At 54.3% G+C, this 24,729-nt stretch overlaps 8 protein-coding genes across 8 annotated transcripts; 4 read left to right on the forward strand and 4 right to left on the reverse strand.

Moving 5' to 3' along the window:
• Positions 1-262: 262 nt before the first annotated feature.
• Positions 263-2,047, reverse strand: A1O7_02853 (uncharacterized protein; the record flags this gene model as incomplete). The annotated part of the gene is made up of 2 exons (XM_007756882.1): positions 263-823; positions 884-2,047. 2 exons carry the CDS (start codon positions 2,045-2,047, stop codon positions 263-265), a joined length of 1,725 nt encoding a protein of 574 aa, XP_007755072.1.
• Positions 2,048-3,230: 1,183 nt separating this feature from the next.
• On the reverse strand, positions 3,231-5,319 carry A1O7_02854 (uncharacterized protein; the record flags this gene model as incomplete). Its single annotated transcript, XM_007756883.1, has 5 exons — positions 3,231-3,847; positions 3,916-4,199; positions 4,260-4,490; positions 4,540-5,148; positions 5,222-5,319. 5 exons carry the CDS (start codon positions 5,317-5,319, stop codon positions 3,231-3,233), a joined length of 1,839 nt encoding a protein of 612 aa, XP_007755073.1.
• A 528-nt stretch (positions 5,320-5,847) lies between these two features.
• Positions 5,848-7,793, forward strand: A1O7_02855 (uncharacterized protein; the record flags this gene model as incomplete). Its single annotated transcript, XM_007756884.1, has 4 exons — positions 5,848-6,542; positions 6,599-6,944; positions 6,998-7,374; positions 7,445-7,793. The coding sequence occupies 4 exons, from the start codon at positions 5,848-5,850 to the stop codon at positions 7,791-7,793; spliced, it is 1,767 nt and encodes a 588-aa protein (XP_007755074.1).
• Positions 7,794-9,495: 1,702 nt separating this feature from the next.
• A1O7_02856 (uncharacterized protein) lies at positions 9,496-10,395 on the reverse strand (the record flags this gene model as incomplete). Its single annotated transcript, XM_007756885.1, has 1 exon — positions 9,496-10,395. The coding sequence occupies one exon, from the start codon at positions 10,393-10,395 to the stop codon at positions 9,496-9,498; it is 900 nt and encodes a 299-aa protein (XP_007755075.1).
• Positions 10,396-11,425: 1,030 nt separating this feature from the next.
• Positions 11,426-12,081, forward strand: A1O7_02857 (uncharacterized protein; the record flags this gene model as incomplete). Its single annotated transcript, XM_007756886.1, has 3 exons — positions 11,426-11,560; positions 11,621-11,930; positions 11,978-12,081. 3 exons carry the CDS (start codon positions 11,426-11,428, stop codon positions 12,079-12,081), a joined length of 549 nt encoding a protein of 182 aa, XP_007755076.1.
• Positions 12,082-12,658: 577 nt separating this feature from the next.
• On the forward strand, positions 12,659-14,239 carry A1O7_02858 (alpha-amylase; the record flags this gene model as incomplete). Its single annotated transcript, XM_007756887.1, has 2 exons — positions 12,659-13,040; positions 13,092-14,239. 2 exons carry the CDS (start codon positions 12,659-12,661, stop codon positions 14,237-14,239), a joined length of 1,530 nt encoding a protein of 509 aa, XP_007755077.1.
• Positions 14,240-14,975: 736 nt separating this feature from the next.
• Positions 14,976-15,617, forward strand: A1O7_02859 (uncharacterized protein; the record flags this gene model as incomplete). The annotated part of the gene is made up of 3 exons (XM_007756888.1): positions 14,976-15,049; positions 15,119-15,171; positions 15,226-15,617. 3 exons carry the CDS (start codon positions 14,976-14,978, stop codon positions 15,615-15,617), a joined length of 519 nt encoding a protein of 172 aa, XP_007755078.1.
• A 2,414-nt stretch (positions 15,618-18,031) lies between these two features.
• Positions 18,032-24,650, reverse strand: A1O7_02860 (uncharacterized protein; the record flags this gene model as incomplete). Its single annotated transcript, XM_007756889.1, has 2 exons — positions 18,032-24,560; positions 24,625-24,650. 2 exons carry the CDS (start codon positions 24,648-24,650, stop codon positions 18,032-18,034), a joined length of 6,555 nt encoding a protein of 2,184 aa, XP_007755079.1.
• Positions 24,651-24,729: the final 79 nt, after the last annotated feature.

Consider the following 24,729-nt stretch of genomic DNA (forward strand, 5'->3'; position numbering starts at 1 on the left):
ACTGACGACGACGGCGGAACTCAATACCCTTTCGCCATCGCCATGCGCCGTTCCAAGCTCTGAATGCTGATGCATTCCAGCCTTTCGTATACTCGATCCACTCAAGTTGGTTTTCTGTTGTCCAAGCCCAATGTCGCCAGCCCTGGGACTTCCAATCCACCAGCAGCCGCCTCATTCCGTGCTGAATTAGCAGGCTCCGAGGGTGCTGTCCTTCCCAAACAATCCTCCACAATCTTCCAATATGTACCTTGGACTGTTTTCTTCAAGTGATGAGATCCAACTCATCTTCTATTGTCAGCATGTTGATGAGGCGCACCAGGTCGAGGACACCACCATCTGTGTTCGGTTCTTCATTATCATCTTCATCTTCCTCCTCGACAACGTCTTCTTCGACGCTCCGATACACACGGAAACTTTCCGGAAGGGGGTGAGGTAAGGGTGCCAGTTTGTGGTCGAAGAAATCACCCTGGCTGTCGCAAGTCGCCTTTGCTGTGTGATAATCTCGGAGCTCCGCCTGAGGCTCTTCACCCGAACTGGTTGCCTCACACTCGACGTTCTTGTTCTGATCCAATGTCTTGCTGAAGCAGTTCTGCAAGAAGATTTTTCTCGTTTCATCATGGTTCTTTAGTCGAGCCTGGGTCTCTACCTTGAGCTTCCAGGACTTGGCAATCCCCTTGACGTTGTTCGAAACCTTCGCCTTTCTCATCTGGGCCTTCAGGTTGGTGTTGGCAAGCGTCAGCTCTCTCTTCTCCGCCCGAAGCTCGGCGTTTTCAATCTGCAGGTGGTGTCTCTGGGCATCGAGCTGGGCGTAGTCGTCGATGGCCTCCCGGAGGTCGTTATCTCGGGCGACATACCACGTGTAAAACTAGTCGCGCTCCATCACCAGGACATTGTTTTGGTTCTGGGCGTCTTCCAAGTCATGTTCCAGATTCTGCACCTGGTGTTGGAGTGCCAGGTTTTGGTTTGCGAGCCGTTCATGCGTGGCGATGGGATCCGTGCAATGCTGCTCGAGCCAGTTGAATCGAAAGATAATGACCTCGACAACGTCGTATGCTCTCCCGACGCCCAAGTGCAGCTGGTCGATCTCGTTGTTGAGCAGTGTGATTTGTGTCTCCTTCTCAGCGACGACTTCCTCTAAGTGATGGATCTCTCGGCGTGTGTGATGGAGTGCTCTATCTTGTCGTTCTAGATGGGACTCCAGTCGCTCGTTTTCCGCGTACAGATCTTGTGCTGCAGGTTCTTGTTTCCAATGTGGTACGGGAATGGCTGAGGACTCGTCGAGCTTGTAGCCAGCAAGGGATTTCCACTTCTGGGCCTCTACCTCTGACTTTCTGAGGCGAATGACACCAATTGCCATGAGTCGTTGAAGTGTGTTGACTTTCTTCCACAACACTCCATTCTCGGCCAACACCTCACCAAGCCGATTCTCCAATGCCAGCTTCTCCTCCAGTGCTTGTTGCAGACGGACGCCATCATGCTCGTCTCGTTGGAACCGAAGGTCGCTGTACCAGTGAGTGCTCACGGGTGAGGAAACACGGGTGGTTGTGTCATGCCCTTGTGAATGGACGGAGAACTGAAGGAGTGCTGACGGACTCCCAGAACTCGAACTTGCAAAAGACTCTTCTGCCGACTCTGAAATGGAACTGGTGAAATCGAAGCTGTAGGGCACCAGCCAGAGGTTGCTCGGCACGTCACTATCAAATGTCTTGTTGTCGACGACCACCTGTTCGGTCTCTGTAATGGATCTGGAGAAGTTCAATCCGTAAGGCATGAGCCAGAGATTGCTCGACACGTCGTTCTCAAATGTCTTGTCCTCGGCGAACCCCTCTTGGATTTCTGGAGCAGGACTGCCACGACCGGAATCGAAACGACTGTATGGGATGTAGGTGCTGTTGTGAGAGGTGCGACGTGCAAGAACCAATGCCCATGACAAGGCACGGTGTTGGGGATGAGGAAGGTACGGTGTCACAAACAAAAGAGGGAAGCCGATTGATGGCGGCACGACGATAATAAGAGACACCTTGAGGCTGGTGCTAGCTGGAGACATCTTGCCCACAATACCAGAGTTGAGGTGGTAACGCCTCCGAGGACGGGACATGAAGGAACGCCGTCGGCGAACAACGCTGTTGCATGCGACGGGCTGTAACATCAACAACAACGAGTCAGTGATGATCACAGGCAGTACAACGGGCAGTACATGATGCAAGCATGGATGGAAGCAAATCTCAGGTATGTTGAAGGCAGTGGCTGCTCACCTTCCATTCGTTTTGGGAATACCCAAGCTGAGGACCCACAGTGGTGCAAAGACCGAGTAGACGAGAGTGGCGGCCAGGGTGATGAGTACGTCGCTCATGGCGACAGCCATGATGGATGAGTTGGGGGGGGAAAGAGAAATGTGTGGATGGTGTGGATGGAGGAGAGAGAAGGAAAGAGAAAGGAGTCGCCGATGTGCAAAGAGAAATAAATCCTCAGGTGCAAGGCAGTTGTGCATAGGCAGTGCTTCGCGGAGTGAATACACGGGTTGTATTGACTGGTAGAGTTGCTGGGCAGTTGGCGGTTTCGCGGTTGCAAAGTGAATGTGAAGACGGCGAAGCGGATCAGAACGTGCCACCGGCAAGATCAGAGGTGAGTAGACCACCCTTGCCCACCTGATCATAGGGTTGAGTTGCAGGCAATGGACTGACATGAACGTTAAAGCCTCGCCAACTGCGCTACTCCAGGTCCTGGCCACGAACAGACTTGTTCTCAGGCGGAGCACTATGCTGGGAACGATGAGATGGATGGACAAGAGGCACTATGAGAGGTAGCAGACCAACCCTAGAGAGCGAGGCTAGGATTCTGTATTTAGAGTATTGACACGACAGGTGTACATTTGAGCTTGTCTTCATCCTCAGTCAACTTTACCTCGACGACTCCTCCAGACTCGAGCCGCGAGCGAACGACAAGATACCGCAGACAGGCACATGTACAGGTACAGCTACGCGTGAGTACGACCTGGGGCGCTCACTTCCAGAAGAGGAGGCCGACATCAGAGACATCTGTTCATACAGTATCAGAGTAATCTGATAACAGCCCACTTGTAGCCACATTAAGATGCCAACACTAACCGGTGCGAGTTGAACTTTTCCGCCAGGGTCAAGACGATTACACGAGGGAGCAGTCTACCGACCCGGTCGAGATACGCTCTCAATACCTAGGAAGGGAGAACGTGCGTATGTGCCCAAGCCCAATCACATCGGATACATCCCTGCCATACCTGGCTCAGAGTCTCCGAAGCCAGCCCAGAACAGTTCATTGAAAGGGTCCACATCAAAAGCGCTGTCCATGAACGACATGCCAGCGTTTTGTTGTTGCGTCTGCACCGATAACTGCGATTGCTGCTGTGCTGTGTTCGCCACCGTGGGGGCCGGCAGCGCCCTCTGAATGGTATTCTGGTGATACATCTTGATGTTCGCCCACTCATGGGCCAGCTTCAGGAAATAGCTGCATTTCTCTCCCTTCATTCGATGAAGTTCGTGCGCTCGCAAACACAACGTATCGAGGCACTTGCCCAGCCAAGCAGCACGCTGGGACGCTTCCATGCTGACGTACGCCGAGTCCAGAATAATCGACGACTTGGTGGACAGCATGATGCCGAAGTTGAGTGCCCGCCACTCAAGCGAGGTCCAGTCAACCATGTCGTCCAGGCCGTTCTCCAGCACGCAAGAGAGGTATTTCATGGTGGCGTCGAAACAGTCATACAGAATTGAAAGGCGAGTCACGGAGGGTGCTTGACCATGGAGAAGGCCGTATAGGCCGACCTCGTGGATATAGCATCTGCTGCTGTGGTATGCGCGCTGAAGCAAACCTGTGGCCGCGTGGAAGGTAAGCTGAAGGCTTGCAAGAATTGGGATGTCGGGGCTATGCTATGCGTACCAGTGGTGAAAGTACCATGAGGCAGCGATACCCTCCACTCCTCCGTCTGCTTGCACAAGGCGCCAACCAGTATTTGGATCTTATCGTCACTCAGCTCGCCAATCTTTTCCTTCGAACCGTGATCGAAAGTATGGGTGGTTTCTTCGGCGACGCGCATAGACCGGACCATGTGGATGAGCGTCGGGTCGGAGCAATACTGTGGATCAGTGACGAGGGAAGACGCGCAGTCCTCGAGATATTGACTGTATGGCAACACGGATGGTCTTCTGAACAATAACAAGCCACTACAACAAATTAGTCGCCATCCATCGCGAGCAGCGGTGCCGCCTGTGTGAGCTTCGTACTATGTGGAAACTGTGTACGCGCCCAGAACTGCCCGTCGAGCCTCAAACCCCCACAACTTCGACGACATGGCCTCACTGCCCTGCTCAAGCGCGGAACCAGGGCCGATAATGATCTCATGCTGGGTGACGCTCGTTGGCTTCTGGTTGAGTCCCAGTTCCACGGCCAGTGAAACCACAAGAGATCCTAGCCTGTAGACTTGAGTTGCGACAGGGGTAGCATACCAGTGGCACCTTTGAAAAGTCAGTTTATTTCGTCCCTACCATAGCTCCTCAAGCTTACCAGGCGAAATATACAACGAGTGCCTGCAAGAGATCCAACGACTTTTCCGATTTGACAAAGTACCTGTGGCTGAAATCCTGCAGGAATTTGTCCTTCAGTGCACGCTGCCGCTCAGGGAAGCGCCATGTAGTTGCAACGAATACTGCCTGAGCCAGCATGGGTCGCTCCTCGACCAAGGTAGCAACAGGACAGGCTTCGGGGACCATGACATAAGGAAAGTGGTTGGTTGACATGCGCCGGTAGTCATTGAGCAGAACCTCACACTCCTCAAGAGGGATCTCGAGCAAATAGCTATTCGAAGCGTCCAAGTCTGTCGATTCGAAGCGCAACGGAGACGTCAAGCCCGTGACCTGCGACAGCCGGGATGCATCTGTACGTGAAGGCGTTGAGGTGGACACCGAAGTCGCTACATTGGTATTGGGCTGCGGCTTCTGTTTGAGCAGAGACAGTATCTCGGAGTAGCTGCTTTCCAGCTGTTCTACGCGACCGCGTACTACTGCAAGATCAGCGGAGTGTCCGGAGATATGGAATGCAGGCGCCATACGCCGAGCCTTCCGCTTCCTCTGCTTGACTTCAGGTACTTGACAGTCTTTGCCTAGCCTTGCACATCTGCTTGCGCAGGGTGGCAGCGCGATTAGCCTGAGCACAATCGAGACATCTGGCGTCGCGGTCCCCTACGAACCTGTGGCAGGAGTCGCCTCCTTCCTCGCTGGGAACGCATTTTAACTTCTTCTCACGGCATTCTGCGCAGGCTGAATGCTTCTTCTCGGTGTCGGCCATGATTGCAGTCTGCCAACTGGACAAAACGACAAGCTGTTGGCCATTTTGTCGCCGCGGCCGGTGCAGAAGCAGGGCATATAAGCCTTGTGGGCCGTCATTAATAACCCGCCGTTGAGCTGCCGCTCACATCATGGGAGCTGCTCTGGAAAGGAGAGTCGGCGTCCGGGACTCAAATGTCCCCCGAACGAGCCGAACATCCGGAGTCAAGCCAGGGGACCACGCAGGAAGCCGCGGTCAGGCGCACCGGGGCACCATGTGCTAGACCGACAACGGGCGAACCTCCTCATCCCCGCATCTACACGCTGCAACTCGTGTCACGGCGCAGCATGGCACTCGGAGGGCGACCTCGATTTATCAGCACTGAGGCCGAAGGGGCAGATCATGCTTGTTTCGAAGCCATGCCACGGACGATGGAGGCTTGCAGAATCGGATGGGTGGGTGTACGGCGTCAATCAGCCTCCTTGTTAAAGAAGCGGCGGCTGTCGCTTGACACGTCGCAAATGCCGTCCCAAGATTATGCTTTCCAACATGCGGTCTACCGTGCAGGGCTCGTCCCATTCACTCCCGTTACACGGTCCTACCTCTTCAGCAACGCAATCGTCCGAGGCAGACGAGAAACCGCTCGACCATCCTGCAGCTACAGACGGCGCACCAACCCGGATGTCGACTGACCGCGGGCTTCAAGACTGGTCTCCGTACACTCTTCGAAAGAGACCATGGCGACGGAGGGTCACCGACTTCAGCCACATTGTCGAAGCCAAGTATCGAGGGAGCGGAACTCCTAGGGACCCGTTTGTCGTCCAATGGCTCGACCATGACCCGGAGAACCCGAAGAACTACAGCAACTTGTTCAAGTGGTTGATGACCTTTCTCCTGGCCTTCATGACACTCTGTGTGTCGTTGGCTTCCTCGGCATATACTGGCGCCGCAGGTCTGATTATACCCGAGTTCCATTGCAGCCACGAGGTCTACCTGCTAGGCTTGAGTCTTATGGTCGCTGGCTTCGCGCTTGGACCATTGATGTGGGCACCACTTTCAGAAGCGGTATCTCGTCGAGACGTTCTCTTGGTTGCATTGGGCCTCTACATCATCTTCACGGCAGTCTGCGCGGCGGCACAGAACATTACCGCACTTGTCATCCTTCGTCTACTGTGCGGCACCTTGGGCTCCGCTGCCTTTGTCATCCCAGGCGGGCAAATCTCTGATATGTTTGAAGCAGAGCAGTAGGTCCAAGTTTTGTCCCGGGCGGTCAATGGGGGTACTGACATCTGGACACCAGGCGCGGTATGGCGCAAGCTGTCTACTCAGCGGCTCCCTTCTTGGGCCCGACTTTGGGACCGACGGTCGGAGGGTTCTTGAGCCCGGCTGCGGGATGGCGCTGGCTCTTTGGGTTCCTTGCTCTGTATGCTGCCGCGTTGACAGTTCTTGGGATTATTTTCGTCCCAGAGACATACGCACCAGTCCTGCTCCGGAGGAGGGCAAAGCTGCTTTCCAAAGCCACAGGGAAGGTCTATATGACGAGAATCGATATTGAGCAACCAATTGTGTTGAAAGAGGTAGTAAAGCGATCAGTTGCTCGACCATGGGCTCTTCTGTTCCGTGAACCGATTGTATTACTCCTCTCGGTATGTCATTGCAGTCATGCGGGTCGTTCAGGCCGCTCACCGAACAACTACAGATCTACATGGCCGTCGTGTACGGGACTCTTTACCTGTTCTTTGCAGCCTTCCCGATTGTCTTTCAGCAAGGTTACGGCTGGAATGCGGGAGAAAATGGTCTCGCTTTTCTCGGGATCATGGTAGGAAACCTCCTAGCCGTCGGCGTGATCATCCTGGACAACAAGCGATACGTTCGCATTTCCAAAGCTCACGGTGGCTTCGCACCGCCCGAATCGCGCCTCCCACCCGTCATATATGGGGGTGTTGTTGCCATCGTCGGTCTCGCTTGGTTTGCTGCGACTGCGGATCCAAGCATTCATTTTATCGTTCCCGTCCTTTCGGGACTACCGTTCGGAATCGGGTTCATCTTGATCTTCATGTGTTGTTCCAATTACCTGTGAGTTTAATACGAGACTGCTCTCCTATACCCCCACCTTGTTTCCCCAGCCACGCTAAGTATATGTCAGTGTCGACTCTTATGTGATCTACTCTGCCTCCGTCCTCGCCGGCAACTCCATCCTCCGCTCGACATTCGGTGCTGTGTTCCCACTCTTTGCGACCTACATGTACAACAATCTCGGCGTCCACTGGGCGTCGGCTGTCCCTGGCTTCATTGCTCTTGCCTGTTTCCCGTTCCCGATCTTCTTCTACAAGTATGGAAAGAGCATCAGACGGAGGTGCAAGTACTCAGCTGAGGCGGCGAGGTTCCTGGACAGTCTGAAAAGTGATCTTGAGCGTCAACAGAGCAGGGCAAGTAAGGCCGAGGAGGCGGCAGGTGGAGTGGCAGAGGCGGAACGGAATGATGTGTCTTCTTGAAGCAACGGTGTATCAGTTGTATAAAGCAAGAACAACGCTACGGCAGGCCGTGGAGTTGGTTTGCTCACGCTCGACAGTCGTCTTCGCGGCCAGCTGTCACGGTCTAACTGTGCAACAGTCAACGTTCCAACACTCCAAAGGTCACCCTACGAGTGGTGCCAGCACCACCAACGAGGCGGCGAGCGCAAACAACGTCCTGGGCTGGACCTACCTATTTGGATACACGGACGCACCCTCATCCTTCGACTCTCCTTCTTCTACCATACCTCTAATCATACACCACCGATCACACCCGATCCAACAAATACTCGACCAACCGAAGACACCAAACCCATTACTGGCCCCCTTAAACGCGTTACTCCCCCTCTTCTAATCCATGTATACCCGATTCTTCATGTACTACGCCTGCGGCCACGAGGGCGAGTGGGATGAATACTGTGGCCGGAAGAAATGCCGTGGCTACCGCGTTCGGGAGCGGACGTCCAGTGGGCGCTGCCCTAGATGTCGTCAAGTCCGCTAGCCATAAGAGCCATGCGGGAGGGCACTGTATAGTCATACCCATGAACAGTCAGTAGGGACGGGAAGTGAGCGGCACCGGGGCACCATTCATCGACGCTATTTCAACCGACACTATCGACGAATCTACCGCAATGTAGTGGTCCCATACCGGGCCATACCCGACAACTAACATCAGACATCCGATATCGAATGTCGAATGTCGAATGTCGAATATCGAAAGTCCAATACGCGATATTCTCATCCATTATCCAACATCAAGCTCATACAAGTTACACAGAACGTCGCCTCGTCGGACCACTGAGCTCCTGTGTCTGACCGGAACCGACGGACACGATCACCATCGCGACACGATCTCGAATCACGAGTCTGTACACAATACCTCCAGTACCATTCAACGCACTGTTTTCAGCGATACGTGCGCACGAATCACAACCTCATACTCCTGCGGTCAGAACAGAGAGTGTAAGTCAGTGCCCGCCGACAACACGACGACGGAACCCGGAAGCAGCAAATCACAGTTTCATTTTCACGGCTCTGATGACCTACAGCGCCGACTTAGGAATCCAAGCGCACAGAACATGTCCACTGGGGTGGCTTTACATGTTACGGACGGAAGGGCGGCCTCTGCTTCGCTGTACAGCCCTCAGTCATCACATACCGCGGCACCAGCCTCAGAGACACCCTTGCTAAGATGCCTAAAACCGAAAAAGAGGCTGGACACGCCAGAGCCAGCGTCTGCTGTATACAGCGTCCTCGATAAGTGCGTGCGACGATGAAGCCGCCATGGGATATATGGATATATATCGACGTGACTATTTCGTAGCAAGTCGAGCGACAGAGCAAGCAGCCAAGCTTCAGGTTGTGGTATCTGGTGCTGATGAAGCTAGTGAAGAGCTCAGAAAGAAGACGAAGCAAATCTTGCAACAGGGGCTCAAGCCGCGAGCCCTGCACAAATATCAGAGTGTTGCGCTTAATTGCACTGGAGTCTTCAAATAACTCGGGTGGCTAATGTGGCTGTGGCGTGCTATGGTGTCGCGACGACACGTCAGAACATCCATAGACATTGATCATAGGACCTAGACCTAGAGCTAGAACATAGATCATATAACAAAAGCTTCGAGCCGAGAAAGGGCACTGTATTTCTTTGTACCTATAGTCTCCCTCCTGCCCTCAAGAGGCTCACTCAAGCTGACAATTTGTCCTCGTCGAACATCTCACCTAGCCACTTCATCGCGGCTTCCTGCATGATGCCACCATCTGCATCAAAACCTCGGGCAGACAAGTCGCACAACTGAAGTTGCACTCTTTCCTCCGCGAATCCCTTCTCCCGCCCAATGAAACAGGCCCGGCGCATCAGTTCGGCCAGTTCGGTGCCTTGGGCGCGCATCAGCGCTGCATGGCCTTTGTCCGAGTCTATGGCGTTGCTCTCACCGTCGGCTATTTTCTGCTGAACGTCGGACTGCACGAAAATGCGGACATGTGGCAATGTGACGGACTCGGGCGTGCCAACAGCGGGCCAGCGGCGCAGGACTTTCCGTCGACGAGGAGGTATGGTGGGCGCACCAACCTCATCGTGAGAGGTGATTCGAGTACTCGTCCCCTTTGACGCACTCGATTGCTGTGTATCGTGCTCGTGATCGCCGTAGTCTGTGTATTCACCTCCTCCCACATCAACGTCGACATCGTCCTCGTCCTGATCCATCTCACTGAGCAGCTGATCTCCAGGAGTGGCATTGACCAGAGGCGTGTCCCGTCCCGGGGCACGTAGAAATAAGAGCGGACTCGAGAATGGATCGAAATACGCGGACGGCGTCCTGAACAGTTTCGAGCGCAGCTTGACCAGTTCCTCCACCGCAGCCACGACGGAGGGAGCAATCGCGGTGTGCAGGTTCGCAGTCTTGGACGCCCGCGCTCGCTTCTGTGCTTGTCTCTCCGCCTGCACGTTCGGAGAAGATGATGTGAGAGACTCGGCCGTGGCCGCTTCTCGCGCTTTTTTCAGCACCTCGTCTAACCCTACCCAATCGACCATTGGTTCTGCGACCACGAGCGCGTGTATCGCGTTTGGCTCAGTCAGGGCGAGCATGGTCGCTAGGGCGCCACCGATATGTCTTCCCATGAGGCAGATCATCGGAGCTTGGTCATGGCGGACGTTGAATGCGGAGGTGGAAGAAGTGAGGTAGTCGAATGCCGTTACGACTTCGTGGACCGGGGTAGGGAAGACGGTGCGCTCTTCGGGAGAAGCTGGAGAGTCCGTTGATTCCCCCAGGCTGTAATTGATCCTAACCAGCGAGGTGGACGGCGGAAGGACATTGTGAAGCCGTGTGAGCGTGCTCGGCAACAGCAGACTTGATGTCGTCGCATTTGTACAGCCCGGGCCTGGAGGGATGTGGACTAGCACGTTCCGCCGGCCGTTTGAAGTCAGTCGCAGCTCGCGCGGAGAGAATACACTGCAGCTAGGATCAGCGGGTCATCTCCTGGTAGTCAGTACATGTCATGCCACCTACTCGAGCTTGACGCGGCCGCTGACTCCAATGGGCAGCTCGACGGCCTCGTGTTTCCACGGGTCGGTGGTGGAAGTGGACGCGACAAACCTTCTTTGAGGAAGTCGGAGGCGGTATAAGCGGGCTGAGATGGTTCTGCAGCACTCAAGCACGCCATCACGGCCACAGTATAGGAGCATCACATGTTGGGTGTCTGTATCAGGAACAAGGAATGTGGTGATATGACACTGAAGGGTCCATGAGGCGCGACAAATACCGCCGTTCTGTTGCCATTGCGCTGCCGTTGGGAAATACGGCGAATGGTATCGATGGGAAGCGTAGTTCCTACCACCTTGACTGCCGGCTCTCAGATTATCGCCTCCAGTTTCCCTAAGCTTCTCGGTTCGTTGTTGACGCCGCAGCCATGCCGAAACCCTCGGCTCTGTTGTGCCAGCACTCAAGATGCAGGGCTTCCACATCCTCCTTGGCCATGGTCGAGGCGAAGTTCTTTTCTTCATTAGAGGAATGTGGTGTTCTCTACATCGCTGCCTTGATCTGTTCAATTTGGTGCTTCTTCGAGTTCGTGAAGCGCACGCGTTCTGACGCGCTTTCTTTACCGACTGACATCTCGAAATGAATAAGCCCGAGAAGTTCTACACTAAGGACTATATGTCACGGCCTGGCATGTCCTTTGCAATTGACATTGAAGACCCAGTCGAGAGAATCCAGGAATTCATGGAGCAGTACAAGAGAGAGTCAGTCGCGCAGGTAGGCTTCCTCCGCCCAGGCCGGTATCCTCCAGCATGAAAACGGGATAACCTTGTCTAGGGCTTTGAAGAGTCTCTCATGACCAAAGATCTTGCCGTCGTCGGCGCCACCGGGCCACCACATGTCACGGCTGTCTTCGAGATGGAAATGACGCCCAAGTACGGAAGTCGAATGGGCAATGCTCAAGGAGCCGCCATTTCGCTCATCCACGACATGTGCACGACAATGGCCATGGCGCCTCTGGCGAGGGAGGACTTCTGGCACTTTGGCGGAGTGTCCAGGGTGCTGAGCGTTACGTATCTGCGACCCACCAAGACCGGCACGCGCGTGGTTGTCGAATGCGAAGTTCTGCAGGTAGGCAAGAGATTCGGTGTGTGTCGCCATTCTTCCGCGAGCGGCAGGTACTTATTGGAGCAGCTACGATACGAGGGACGATGAAAGACAAAGCCACCGGTGACTTGCTCTCTGTCTGCGAGCACAACAAAGCCAGTATCATCTTCCGGGAAAAGTCCACCCTTTGAGTACCGCTCTACTACTGATCCGACGTCGAGCCGTTCATCTTCCCCGTGCCGCGTCCCTGTAGCGATAGCTGCGTGCCTGGCATACGCAGGAGAAATATTGTGCAGCCTTAGTCCGCTGACCGGCTGGTCCTCAGCACCGATGCACCAGCAGAGCGCAGCATGCTCTTCCAGGAACAGATCACCGACGTCGCTTACTCGGTACAGACAGCGCATCTTTGCCTCCAGGAAATGGCAAACAGACTTCAATGGCACAACTCAACATTTTCTTTCACGTGTCCGAATCGCTGCTTGACTGCGCCTCATTGGTCGAGTCTCTTTGTCCCCAGTGCTATGATCTCATACACCCGCCACAGGAGGCGCGCCAAATAGAGTTTCGATCACTTTCAAGGAAACGGAACCGGAAAACTACGCCGGCGGCAATTTTCTCAGATGCAAGATTCGGCGCTGCTTTGATGTCATGCCAGGCTTGCGTTCTTGATCAATGCTATCTATATAGTGCGTCTTTTTATCCGGTCTTTGACTCTCGCTATAGAGTATAGACTATATTACCAGTATTTTTATATTCACGTTCGGCGACATGGGTGGCACACCGGAGAACTATTGCATGCTGCAGGGTTTCGAGTGGAACGTCCCTGCCGATCAGAAACATTGGATCCGGCTAAAGAACGTGCTCCAAGACCTGAAGGACATCGGGGTGGACAATGTTTGGCTTCCACCTGCCTGCAAGGGCCAGGGAGGTGCTCAGGCGAACGGCTACGACATCTACGACCTGTACGACGTTGGAGAATTTGAGCAGAAAGGCTCGAAATCGACCAAGTGGGGCCCGAGGGAGGATCTCGATCAATTGTCCGACAAAGCGCAAGAACTCGGAATCGGGCTCTACTTCGATGCTGTTCTGAATCACAAGGCCGGCGCGGACAAAACAGAAAAGTGCAAGGTTGTCGAGGTAGACCAGAATGGTTCGTCGGCCATGAATGCATTTGCGGACCATACGCTAATTGTGCTCCTAGACCGCACCAAGGAAATTGGGGAACCCTTCGAGATCGAAGCTTGGCTGGGTTTCGATTTCCCCGGTCGCGGCGACAAATACTCGTCGCAGAAGTATCACTGGTATCACTTTTCAGGGACCGACTACGACGCCGCAACCGAACGCACGGGCATCTTCCGCATCCTTGGCGACAACAAACACTGGTCTCGATCAGTTGGGGAGGAAGGAGGCAACGCCGATTTCCTCATGTTCGCAGATTTAGACTACGCCCACGACGAGGTTGGCCAGGACGTTATTAACTGGGGTGAGTGGGTCGTCAAGACGCTCAAGCTGAAAGGCTTTCGTTTCGACGCGTGCCAGCATTTCTCCGAAACATTCACCAACGGCTTCGTGGCGAATCTGGAGAAAAAGTTCGGTAAGAACGCGCTGTTCCTCGTCGGCGAGTTCTGGTCGGGTGACAGGAAAGAGATGCTCGAATACCTGGAAAACATGCATCACCACTTCAGCTTATACGATTCGCCCATGGTGTACAAATTCTCGGAGATCTCCAAGTCGGAGAAGGGCGACCTGCGCAAGGTCTTTGACGGCACGTTAGTTCAGGCGAAACCCGACAGTGCCGTGACGGTAGTGATGAACCATGACACTCAGCCAGGCCAGACGGTCGAGACGCCCATCGAAGGCTTCTTCAAACCACTCGCCTACTCCCTGATCCTGCTGAGACAAGAAGGGTATCCCTGCGTCTTCTACGGCGACTTGTACGGCATGAAGGGCAAGCACCCGGAACCACCATCGTGTGGGGAAAAGCTACCTCATCTCGTCCTGGCACGGAAGCTCTTCGCCTATGGAGACCAGGAAGACTACATCGACGACGATCCCAACTGTTACGCATTTGTGCGCAGAGGTACTGACGACCGAAAGTTCGGCCTGGCATGTATCATGTCCAACGCCGACCCCAAGACAAGGAGGATGGCTGTTGGTAAGGAACACGCTGGAGAGACGTGGACCGACATCCTGGCATGGCAAACCGAAGAGGTCAAAATCGACGACGACGGGTTTGGAGAATTCATGTGCTCTGGAACAAGTGTCAGCGTGTGGGTGAACCGGGACGCAGACGGCAGGGATAAAATCGACAATCTCCAATTCGACACCGACATATACGCAAAGGCCTAGAGGTGACCGACATATAGAGCATGCTAATGATGGTTGGATAGGACGACAGCACTCCAATTTACATACTTAGACATATATCCGAAGTTACGGAGTATAATACTGGATTCTGGACCACATTACTACTGTAATCGCACGGCTGTGGCTGAGGCAGAAGGACGCAGTCCCGGACGAACGATCAACTCCGCAGCATTTATTCCCTTGCCACGAAGCCTTGCCATCGGACGTTGCCACTCCGGTTCACATGGCTAAGATCTTACCTTTGGCCCACCCGACCTAACCTTTACTCTGACTTTGTTGCGAATAGGCACATGGGAACATGCGAGTGGTAACCTGACGTCCACCCGAACGGGGTATTCCTACGTGGACGACAATCATAACCTGGATAAGGGTTGGAGCTTATGAACCCCATACTCGAGCTCAGTCCTCACTCCCACTAGAATATCGATTAGCATGCTTCTTATTCGCGATACTCTCTTGGGGCCGCCCTACTTACCTCAGCCTTTAATGCGCACCGCATCAGGCAACCCATTTACGAATACTTCGTACTGCCATGGTGCCATGTCCGTGCACAGGTGCTTACCGGCGGTGTCGCTGTTTCAACAATGTGTGTCGCTGTTTTAGAAATGTGCAATAGAGCGACAGTACGTTATCTTGAGGAGATGTGCAGTTCGATAATCGCTCTCGTTGTCAATCACATCCCCTCAGAACGTGGGAAGTACACACCTCGACGGCCACCATGATGAACGCCGGGCTAGTGCTCGTGACAACAGTATTGTGCGCGCTCCTTGTTCGACTCTTTTCGATTGGACTGTGAGGTCGAAACCTGCCACCAGGTCTGTCCTTTCTGCTCTTTCGGAACTCCGGACTAAACATCCCTAGGCCCGCCTACACGACCGCTGGTCATATACAGCATCTTAAATGGCCGAACGAGTGTGAGTTTTCGACGGCCACGCCGAAACACAAGAACCAGCGTTGACATGCGGCAGGCGGCCCCAACTTCTCCCTCAAACTAGGTTCCCAAACGGTCATCGTCCTCGCGAGCGGCTCGATGATCAAACGCCTCATCGACAAACGCAGCGGCAACTACGCAGATCGCCCTTCGCTCTTCATGCAGGGCGTCTTCGAGCAAGCCCGGATCATCCTCCGCGGCTACGACGACCTCTGGAAAGTCGAGCGCAAACTATACCACGGGTTGATGAACGGCACCAAAGCCACCCGCTACGCACCGTACCAGGATCTAGAGCCGAAACAGCTGTGCTTCGATCTGCTTGACCGCCCGGAGGCCTTCGAGGCCCCGATCACCCGTATGACACTCAGCGCGGCCACGAGCATGACTTGCGGGTTCCGCGTGACTGACCCGCAGAACCCCGTGATGTAGGAACTGCTCAAGAACGCGCACGGATTTCTGAGCATGGTGCGCAAGAGCCAGCTGTTCGACTGGTATCCCCAGCTGAGGACGCCCCTCAACTGGCTGCCCTCGTGGGTGTACCCTATGTACAGGGACGCGGGAGAGGTGTTTCGGCGGGAGAAGATCCCATTTCACCAGCTCTTGGATGATGCGCGGAGGAACATGCACAATGAGAATGCCCTGCCGGGTACGCCTTATCCACTCCCAATGGAGATGTAGCCAAAGCTCATTTTGTACCCAGGCTTCGCCGCCGATATAGCGCGTGCCCAAGATTCGTGGAGGGGCAAGCCAGAGGGCGCCGTCCTGACCGACCGGGGCTGCCGCCGACATTGCTGAAATTGCCATGGAGGGGCCCACCGACACGTAGAGCAACGAGCTGGCGTCTTTCATAAAGGGTACCTACCTATCTCTATCTCCCATGCCAGTCAAATTCAACCCTGATCTTTGACCACGCTGACCGCTTCCGACCCCTCCAGGCAATATTGCTCTACCCAGAGTGTCAGAAGAAAGCGCAGACCGAGCTGGAAGAAGTCGTGGGTGCGGGCCGCATGCCCAACGCCACCGACCTGGACAAACTGCGATATCTTCGGCAGGTCATGAAAGAGACGTTGCGACGTAAGGCGCCACAGAATTCACTCACTGACCCGCTATCTCACACTCCGCCTGTTCACTGGCACCGTTTGAAACACTGATCTCCTCTGCTCATTTGACACCTTTCAAAACATTGATCCCCTCACCGACACCATTTACCTACCAAGGCCCCCTCCTCAATCCCACCCTTCTTCAAATAACATACCATACTGACCCTAGATGTCTAGGGATGCCAACAGCCACAACCGGCGCCGTCCCCCACGCCGCCCGCGAACCGGACACGATCGAGGGCTAACTGATTCGCAAGGGCGCGACAATCGTCCTGTCCATCCGGTCCGCCAACACCGACGAGACCTTATTCCCGAACCCGCGCGTGTTCGAGCCCTCGCGCCACACCACAAAAACGTGGAAATGAGCCTGTCGCAGGCTGCGCAGGCTGCGGACATCCACGATCGGGGTCATTCGTCCTTTGGCGTGGGGAGGCGGTCTCTGCCCTGGGGTACATGTGGCTGAATCTACGTTGATGCTGACGATGGCGAGGGGTGCTCTTGGCGTTCCTTGTGGCCAAGGGCGAAGGATGAGGCTGGTCCAAGATGTGGAGGTCGATCCGGATGCTAATTACGCAGGGTATTGCGTCGCGGCCGGTGCCGTTTCGGTGAGTATGAGCATGAGCATGAGCATGAGAATGAGCATGAGAATGAGCATGAGCATGAGCATGAGAATGACATTGGCCCCCGTCCCCATTCGCCCCCTAGCCTGCCCTCGCCTAACCTCCGGGGCCTCCATCTTCTTGGACAATCAGTCCACAACATGTTGGGAAGCACGTGCTGATCTATACCACGCAACAGATGCGCTATATAAGCGCGAAGCGAGAAACGCGCCGAAATCGTACGAAAGGCGTGGGAAGAGGCGAACCAGGCGTTGGATGAGGCCGGCAAACATAAAATGAACGTGCTGCTGTAGGAAGCGCAACACGTGCTCGACGAGGCTGGGAACTATAACGTGAATGTGCTGCTATAATTAGGATAGGAAGTGGCAAAAGTGCTAGACAAGGCCGGGAATTTACAGGATAAGGTGAACGTGCTGTTCTTGTTATAGGAGGCACCCAGGAGCGGGATGAAGGTGCTCGACGAGGCTGGGACCTACAGAACGAAAAAATGAATGTGCTGTGATGGGAGGTGGTCAAGGGGCTGGACGAGCCTCGGAACTACAACATGGCTGTGCTGGGAGCTGGCTACTCTCGCTCACATGCTGGAACGCTCAGAACGCCCAAAGTCGTCGATCGGCGACCTGCTGTTGAGGTTGTGCGCTATTGCAGCCTCTTATGGCAGATGGAGTAGGGCACCGACGAGGTTGTTCCCGCCCGATCAAGCCAACCACAGACATCAGGCCACTGTCGGTGCCGCCCATGTCGGGTTGTAAGATCTAGATCCACATACCAATACCGAGGAGAGGAGGCATCTACACGCGATCTGTTCGGCTCGTCGCGTGTTTTACAGTGAATCATATCTATCATCTGACCATTTTCAGTCCACGTTTCGGTCACCATCTCGTGTCTGGACGCCTGTCGCTATGCTATGCTGATGCCATGCTTATGCCATGCCGTGCCGTGCAATGCTACGCTCTATTGAATCCGATCCACCACAGCGGCGGCCCACCGGCTGTTCCGTGCGCCATCGCATGAAGTTGACACTTACCCGGTCCGTCAGAGCTTTTCCTTTCCTTTTCATATCCAGCCGAAAGGATAACAGACCTCGCAGCTCGTGCTGTGCCCAATGCTCATGACTGTAGCTCTATTTTCGTTTCACAAACATATCCTCGGCGTTTACCTTCTTCTTTCTCACCATTGGCCCTCCACCGTTCGGCATACCAGGGCGCCCTGGAGGTCGTGGCTGTCCAGGAGGATGTTGGCCAGGGCCAGACCCGGCTCGAGGACCCGTCGGGACGCGGGCAGATGGCCGTTCCTTGCCGGGCAATCCAGATCCAGGTGACCTGCTCTCCTGGTTGGGTCTCGGTACCTTCGCTCTATCAGAAGAGCTACTTGACGTGTCTCGTTTGCGTTTCGCTCCCTCGGCTTGGTGGGCACTTGACACGGTACTTTTGATGGTCGGGATGGTGTGCGCTTCCTGCTCCTTCTCTGCCCGTCGTTGGCGCGCTTTATCCCGCATGCTTCCATACCGCACTTCCTCTTGTCGGACCTTTTCCTGCTGTGCCTTGCTCAGTCGTCGGCCAAGCGGAGCGGTGCACCGATCCGTGGCGTGGCCGACTTCGCCGCAGGACAGGCAGCGAGGATCAATACAGTTTGTCAGAGTGTGTCCGGTGCCATGACATCGACGGCACTTGCCGTACTGATCGGCCAAGGCTGCTTCGTTGTCGCAAGCAGCGCTGAAATGCTCGTATGATCCACAGATACCGCAATTACGAAGATCATTGAGCCCGTTGGCGCCGCCAGAGGGGTTGTAATCACTCGCATTAGTCGCCGCATAGGTAGATGGCGTCTGAGGCTCGGGTTGCGGTCTGCTTGCAGGAGAATGCTGCGCACGGCCTGATCCGTCTTTCCCCGACTCCCCTTTCGTGATCGGCTGGCCTGAATTTTGTCGTCTGGCTTCAGGCTTTGCGTTCGACGCTGTCGAGGACTGCCTCGACAGAGCGCTGCTCGGTCTAGAAGCCAAAGGCGTGGCTTGGCTTGGTGTTCCAGCTGATCGAGCGGCGTCTCGGACGCCCTTCACAGACGTTGGAGAGGGATCCTTGGACGCAGCAGTGGCGGTAGACGACCCTTCCGAATGAGTCGAGCCTCTCACGGTCTCAGACAAAGATTGACTGGAGTCCATCATCTCAACATCATCCTTCATCATGTCGTCGGTCAACAATTGCCGATTGAGCAGCTTGGCAATATCCCCGTCCGTGTAGAGCTTCCTGGCTTTGGCATCAGTGACCAAGGCACGCCAGAACTCTCCCTGCATCAACGCCTGGGAATTGCCCAACACCCATAGCGAGCACTTAGCACGAGTCAGACCGACGTTCATGCGCCGAATATCGTTCAAGAACCCAATGCCCTGTGTGGAAGCTCTGACGCACGAGAAGATGATGATTTCGCTCTCCCGACCCTGAAAGGCGTCGGTCGTGTTGAACTCGATCTTGGAAAAGATGCCTTCTCCATATTCGTTCTGGAAGCGCCGCTTCAGTTCTCTCAGCTGCCCCTTGTACGGAGTGATGATGCCAATCTTTCCAGCGAAGTCGTACTTGCGAACGTCCGTTGTCAGTCTTCTATAAATCTGCATCGCCACCAGGATTTCCGCAGGGTTGACCAGCGAATGGCCCTTCGTTGCTGCTTGGCTCATGCCCTGGACGTCAAAGAATCGGTAGGGCGCAAAAAGGTCACTGTGATGCCACGGTCGTCTTCGAAGCTTCGCCATGCCTTCACCGTCCTTCAACCGAGAGTCGTAGAAGGTCTTGCTCGGGAATAGACTGATTTCGGGATGCATACGGTACTGCGTGTCCAAAAGATGCACGTCCTTCTTGTGGTTGTTTTCCATACGGGCAAATAAACTTTGCTCGTACTGGAATTTGGCAGCCTTGCGTGACAACACCGTTGGCGGCAACTGCTTGGGGTCACCAACAAGGATACATTTCGAACAGCCGTATTTGAGGGGAATCAAGGCCGACAGCTCAATGGATTGCGCAGCCTCGTCGATGATGACCGTCTCGAACTCGACGTTGAGGCCTTGAAATAGCTCGTGACCGCTTCCGCTCAAGGTGGCGCAGAGAACATGGGCTCCGTCGAGAATCTCCTGCTGTACCCGTTTCCGTGTTAGATCCATGTCTCGAGATGCCGTGTTTTGCTTCTCTCTCATATCATCGATCTTGCCTCCCAGGCCTCTCTGCTTGCGTATGAGAGCGTCCATGAGCTGTTCCTCCTTCAACAACGACGTTTCTCCTTTGCCTCGACGTTCACTGAGGTTATCCCGCAGGTTCCTCAGTTCCTCAGAGACCTGTTTATGCTCCACCATCAATGCATGGATGTCTTCGCCAGGGCCCTTGGGGGCAGCGGAAGCAAGTTTAGCGTTGACCAACTCCTCGAGTGTGACGTCTTTCACGTTGTTGTTGATGGCCTCGCTACGACCCAAGCGGACAACTGACACCTTCTCGGACGAACCATCCAGCATCGCGACACCGCTCTTGAATCGCATCACCAATTCATCGACGGCGGCATTGCTGGGGGCGCAAACGAGCAATTTCTTGCTGGCTGGCGGCGGTCGTGGCGCACCTTGAGTCGTGTTCAGCTTAGGACCAATACTCTGTTTTTTGGTAAACCCTGTCAACATGGCGCCGACCAGCGCGCAAATAGTCTTGGTCTTGCCGGACCCAGGTGGACCCTGGATCAGGGTGAAGGCGTCGTTGTCGAGAGCGGACTTCACAGCCTTGGCCTGCGCCAAGTTCACGTCGTACGTCTTCTTGATGGGCCGCAGCACCTCATCCGCATAGTCCAATATCGGCGAAGGTTTCGCCCGGATGATCTCGTCGCAGAGGTCGTAGTACTGTAATGCCATCAAGGCGCCGTATTCCCTCTCCAGGGGTGTCAGAGACTGGATTTGCACACCATAGACGACAGCTTTGTCATTTAGGTACGATCGAAGAGGATTATTGGCAGCATTGACTCGATAGACTACCTGGACTTCACCCCGTTTCCGTGTAATTTCTTTGACCCGGGCCAGACAATGCGGCTCCCCAGGTTCCTGGATCGGTTTACTTGACTTCGACAGCAGCACGACGTCGGAGACTCCAACGCCAAGGTCTTTCCCTTCCGCAAAGGACATCAGGGAGTTGATTTCGAAAAAGCTGTCGACGATCAAAGAATTGGACACTTTGACTTCAAATGCCCTGGAATTCCCTTCTTCTCGTTCTTCACGCGCGGACCGGAAACTCTGCCAAGCTTCCAGAACCAGCAAAGGTTCAAAGGTCTTTTGATAATCCTGCGGAGTCCGGAAGGTATCCGTCACCAATGTGTAGTCGTCCGTCGTCGAATTCGGCGGGGTGTCGGTGTCTGCAAAAAAGTCCCACCCGAGCATGGTTCGGTGTAACTCACTGAGATCTGGTGCAAGTCGAGCACGGATATCCTTGTGCGTTCGCTGTTGCTTGATTTTCCGTACAGGACCGGCAGCGAGTGGTCTTCTTGGTACAGCCTGGCCAGGAATCGCAGTCCCTTTGTGCTTAATCCCAAACAGCTCGTCCTCTGAATCGGAATCAGCTTCAGACTCGCTGGAGACCATCAAACTGTTGGGACCTGCAGAGTGGTCTTTGCCAACGACCCCAAGACCTGCCAGACCAGAACCTTGGCCCGCGGTCTGCGCGCCAATGCCTGTTTTGCCTCTCAGCCTCGCGGCAGCTTCTTTCTCTCTCAGCTTCCGGGCAGCTTCTTCCCGCTTACGGTTCTCGATGAAAGACTTGGCTTCTTGTGCCTTCTTGGCCTGAACCTCAATCAGGGACATTGGTGTGGGCTTCGGCTTCACCGGAGGCTTTTTCATTAGAAGTGACTTGATATTGTTCTTGTCCTGGGTCGTGACGGTTGCCTTTGAGGTACCCAGGGCCTTGTTGGTGATCTCAATCAAGTCATCGTCGTCTATGCCGTCGTCTCCGAAGTCCTCGACACTGTGTTCTCTTGACTCTGGCGTTGTCGTTCCTGAAGCGGCAGCTGAACCAGTCCATTTGTCCAGATTCAGCGTGGCCTGCTTCTTGACGGGCTTCTCGATCTGACGGTCGAAGTAATTCTCCAACGCCCGCACTAATCGAGCCTTCTGAGAAGCCGAAAGCATGGTCCTGATGGAGGTTCCCGTGGCGACTTCCTCGACGTACGTCAGTCCCTCGCTGTTATCGTTGACCGCGCGGTGCCGCTTGAGCTGACCGAGCATGTTGCATATCAGTGCCACGAGCGTATCAGCCAGATAGTCGTCCCTGAGCCTGAGCCATTTGCACATGGTGTCGAGAGTACTCAAGGGTGAGCCCATGTTCTTCTCATTTGAGCCGCTTGAATCCAGGAGTGTTTTCCGCACATCCTCGGCTTTCTCCGGTTTCGAATTTATCACGATGCTAGCAAAGAGATCATATTGATTGAAGAGTTCTCCGGCGTATTGCATGGCATCTCGACAGACCTCTTTCATGGTCTCTTTGCTGTGCACTTCGATCGACCAACGTTCCGTATAACCGTAGATGGTCTTTAGAGCGACCCATTGGTAGGACCAGTATCTCTGTACAGCCAGAACGTCTCGCGGTGACAGAGGCATCCGCCGCAGATGACCATCTGTAGGGTTGCAAAGCACATCGAGAATTTCCATGCCGGTCTTTAGCATCCTTGGGACGGAAGCGAATGTCTTGTAATTTGCGACCCGTCTGAATAGCCAGCAAATGCCGTAAATGGTTGTTCCGGTAAACGAGGCGATCAGATGAGAAAGTGCCTCTTTCCTACCAAACTCTCCGCTAATGTTCTTGATCATGGTAATGGCGGCCTCATAGATTCCTTGATCAGGAGAGAACAGAGCAGCCACTAAGGACATAGCGGTCTCCTGTTGTTTAAAAAGTGCATCGAGATGAGGCGAATTAAATCCTGAGATGCGCTCGAGAATCCTACCAACCATTGCATTGACTTTTTCGAAGATTGAATTGTAGGACTGCTTCTCTTTCGCCATTTTGTCGCCTTGTCTAATCCGGAATTGCTCGAGTCCAGGCAGGGACATGATTCCAAGTAGCGCGGCTGTGGACAACTTCTGGTCGTCTTCCCGCAGGTGGTTGATGACTGCATTCCAGATCTGCGGCGTATAGGCGCTAGAGTCTTGCCGCCGAGGCTCACTACGGGTGAGGTTCTCAAAGTCGAGCTTCAGGCACTTACACTCCAAGCCGACCGCGTTTCTTACAACGTCAACAATGTCGTTTTTCGTGTCTTGTTGCAATGCCTGAGCAAGGCCAGAGTCCCGAGGTTTCAGGATAGTGTCCAGGCGGTCCCCAGCCAAGTTCAGCGTATCAATATAGACCAGCCGCTCGACGGCGTGTTGGGCGTCTTCCTCATCGCCAGAGAAGCTGGTGATAGTCTTCCGCAGCACTTTGACCGCCTGTTCAAAGCATGCTGCCCTAGCTGAAAGGCTAATGGAGCTGTTTTCTATTCTTTCGAATAACTGGTGGAGAAGAGTCTGTGCGGCAAAAGGTCGATTGGCCGGCTTCAGAGAATCCAGCAGCGAGCTAACCCAGGATAATACGTCCTGCCCCGACCCGGCCGATGCCGTCGTCGACTCTTGAAGGAGCTTGTTGTAGGATGGGCTCGCGAAGATCTGCTCGATGATGGTTTGCGAGGAGATGGAGCCCATTTTGTCCCAAAAGGCCTCAGGTGCCTTGTCAAGGATTTGCTTGAGTGTGGAAAGGATGTAGGGCACGGCTGGAGTTTTCTTGGCCAGGTGGTTCAATGCTGTCGTGGCAAGATTCGGATTCAGGTCGAACAGCTTGTGGGTTATCATGTGTGCATCGAGCTTGCTGACGATGAGGTCAAGAGCACTCCATAGTCTCATGACATCGTTGTCGTTGGACACATGCTGCAGCTTCTTCTGCAAATAGTCTTTTACTGCCCAGTCCCATTCCAGCTCCGTAGGAGGCTTCTCGAGTCGCTTCCAGATGAGACTGGCCCAATAGGTACGAATGGTCTCAGAGGAGAAAAGGAACTGTGCGGCGGCAGGTAGGATCTCCCGCATCTTAAGCGGCTTTCTGGTCTGCACCATCTTGAATGGCCCATCAAAGTGATTTTTGAGTTTGTCCTCGTCTTCTAGGAATGCCTGGCACACCAGCGCTTCGAACAAGGCATGCAAATGTTTCCTCTCAAGCAAGAGAGTGCCTCTCTTCTGCTCCGGAGCATCCCGTAGAGTCTCATCTGCTGCGTCGAGGCCCCGAACAATGCGTACGATATCTCTTCTGTTGATGAGGGAGAAGAAGTTGGCAATGTCACCGTCCTCGTACTCTTGTCTTAACTGCTCCAGAAGATCGATCTTTGCAATGTAGTACTCGCGGATGCAGACATCGCATTTCCCCATTGCCTCGTCCAGGCGTGCCCATATGTAACTCTGGTACTGTTCGCTCTCTTTGCCATCGTATGCCAGGAGTTGCAATGCCGACACAAATCCCTTTCTCCGTTTCTTGGCCTTCTCAATCTTTGCGAGACGGGAGGGGTCGACCTTGGCCGTGGCGTCCCCATTCAAATCTCGCTCATCTTCGTATCGATCGGTATCGTCATCATTATCTCGGGGACAGAAGATGTGCTGTTCTGGCGGAAGACTTTTGAGCTCGCTAAAGAACAATTCATATCAGCGAATGGCTTCCCCTTGGCTATGTCTGTATGGGCTGAACTGACTCTAGGATTGTTATAAACTCCGCCATGGCAGCGGGCAGGGCGGTATGGGGGAGTTGAGCGGTCGCTGATTTCTGAAGGTACACGCGAAGGGGATGTTGGACTTTT

This window comes from Cladophialophora yegresii (genome assembly GCF_000585515.1).
Source record: "Cladophialophora yegresii CBS 114405 chromosome Unknown aczIN-supercont1.2, whole genome shotgun sequence".
NCBI classification, from domain to species: Eukaryota; Fungi; Ascomycota; class Eurotiomycetes; order Chaetothyriales; family Herpotrichiellaceae; genus Cladophialophora; species Cladophialophora yegresii.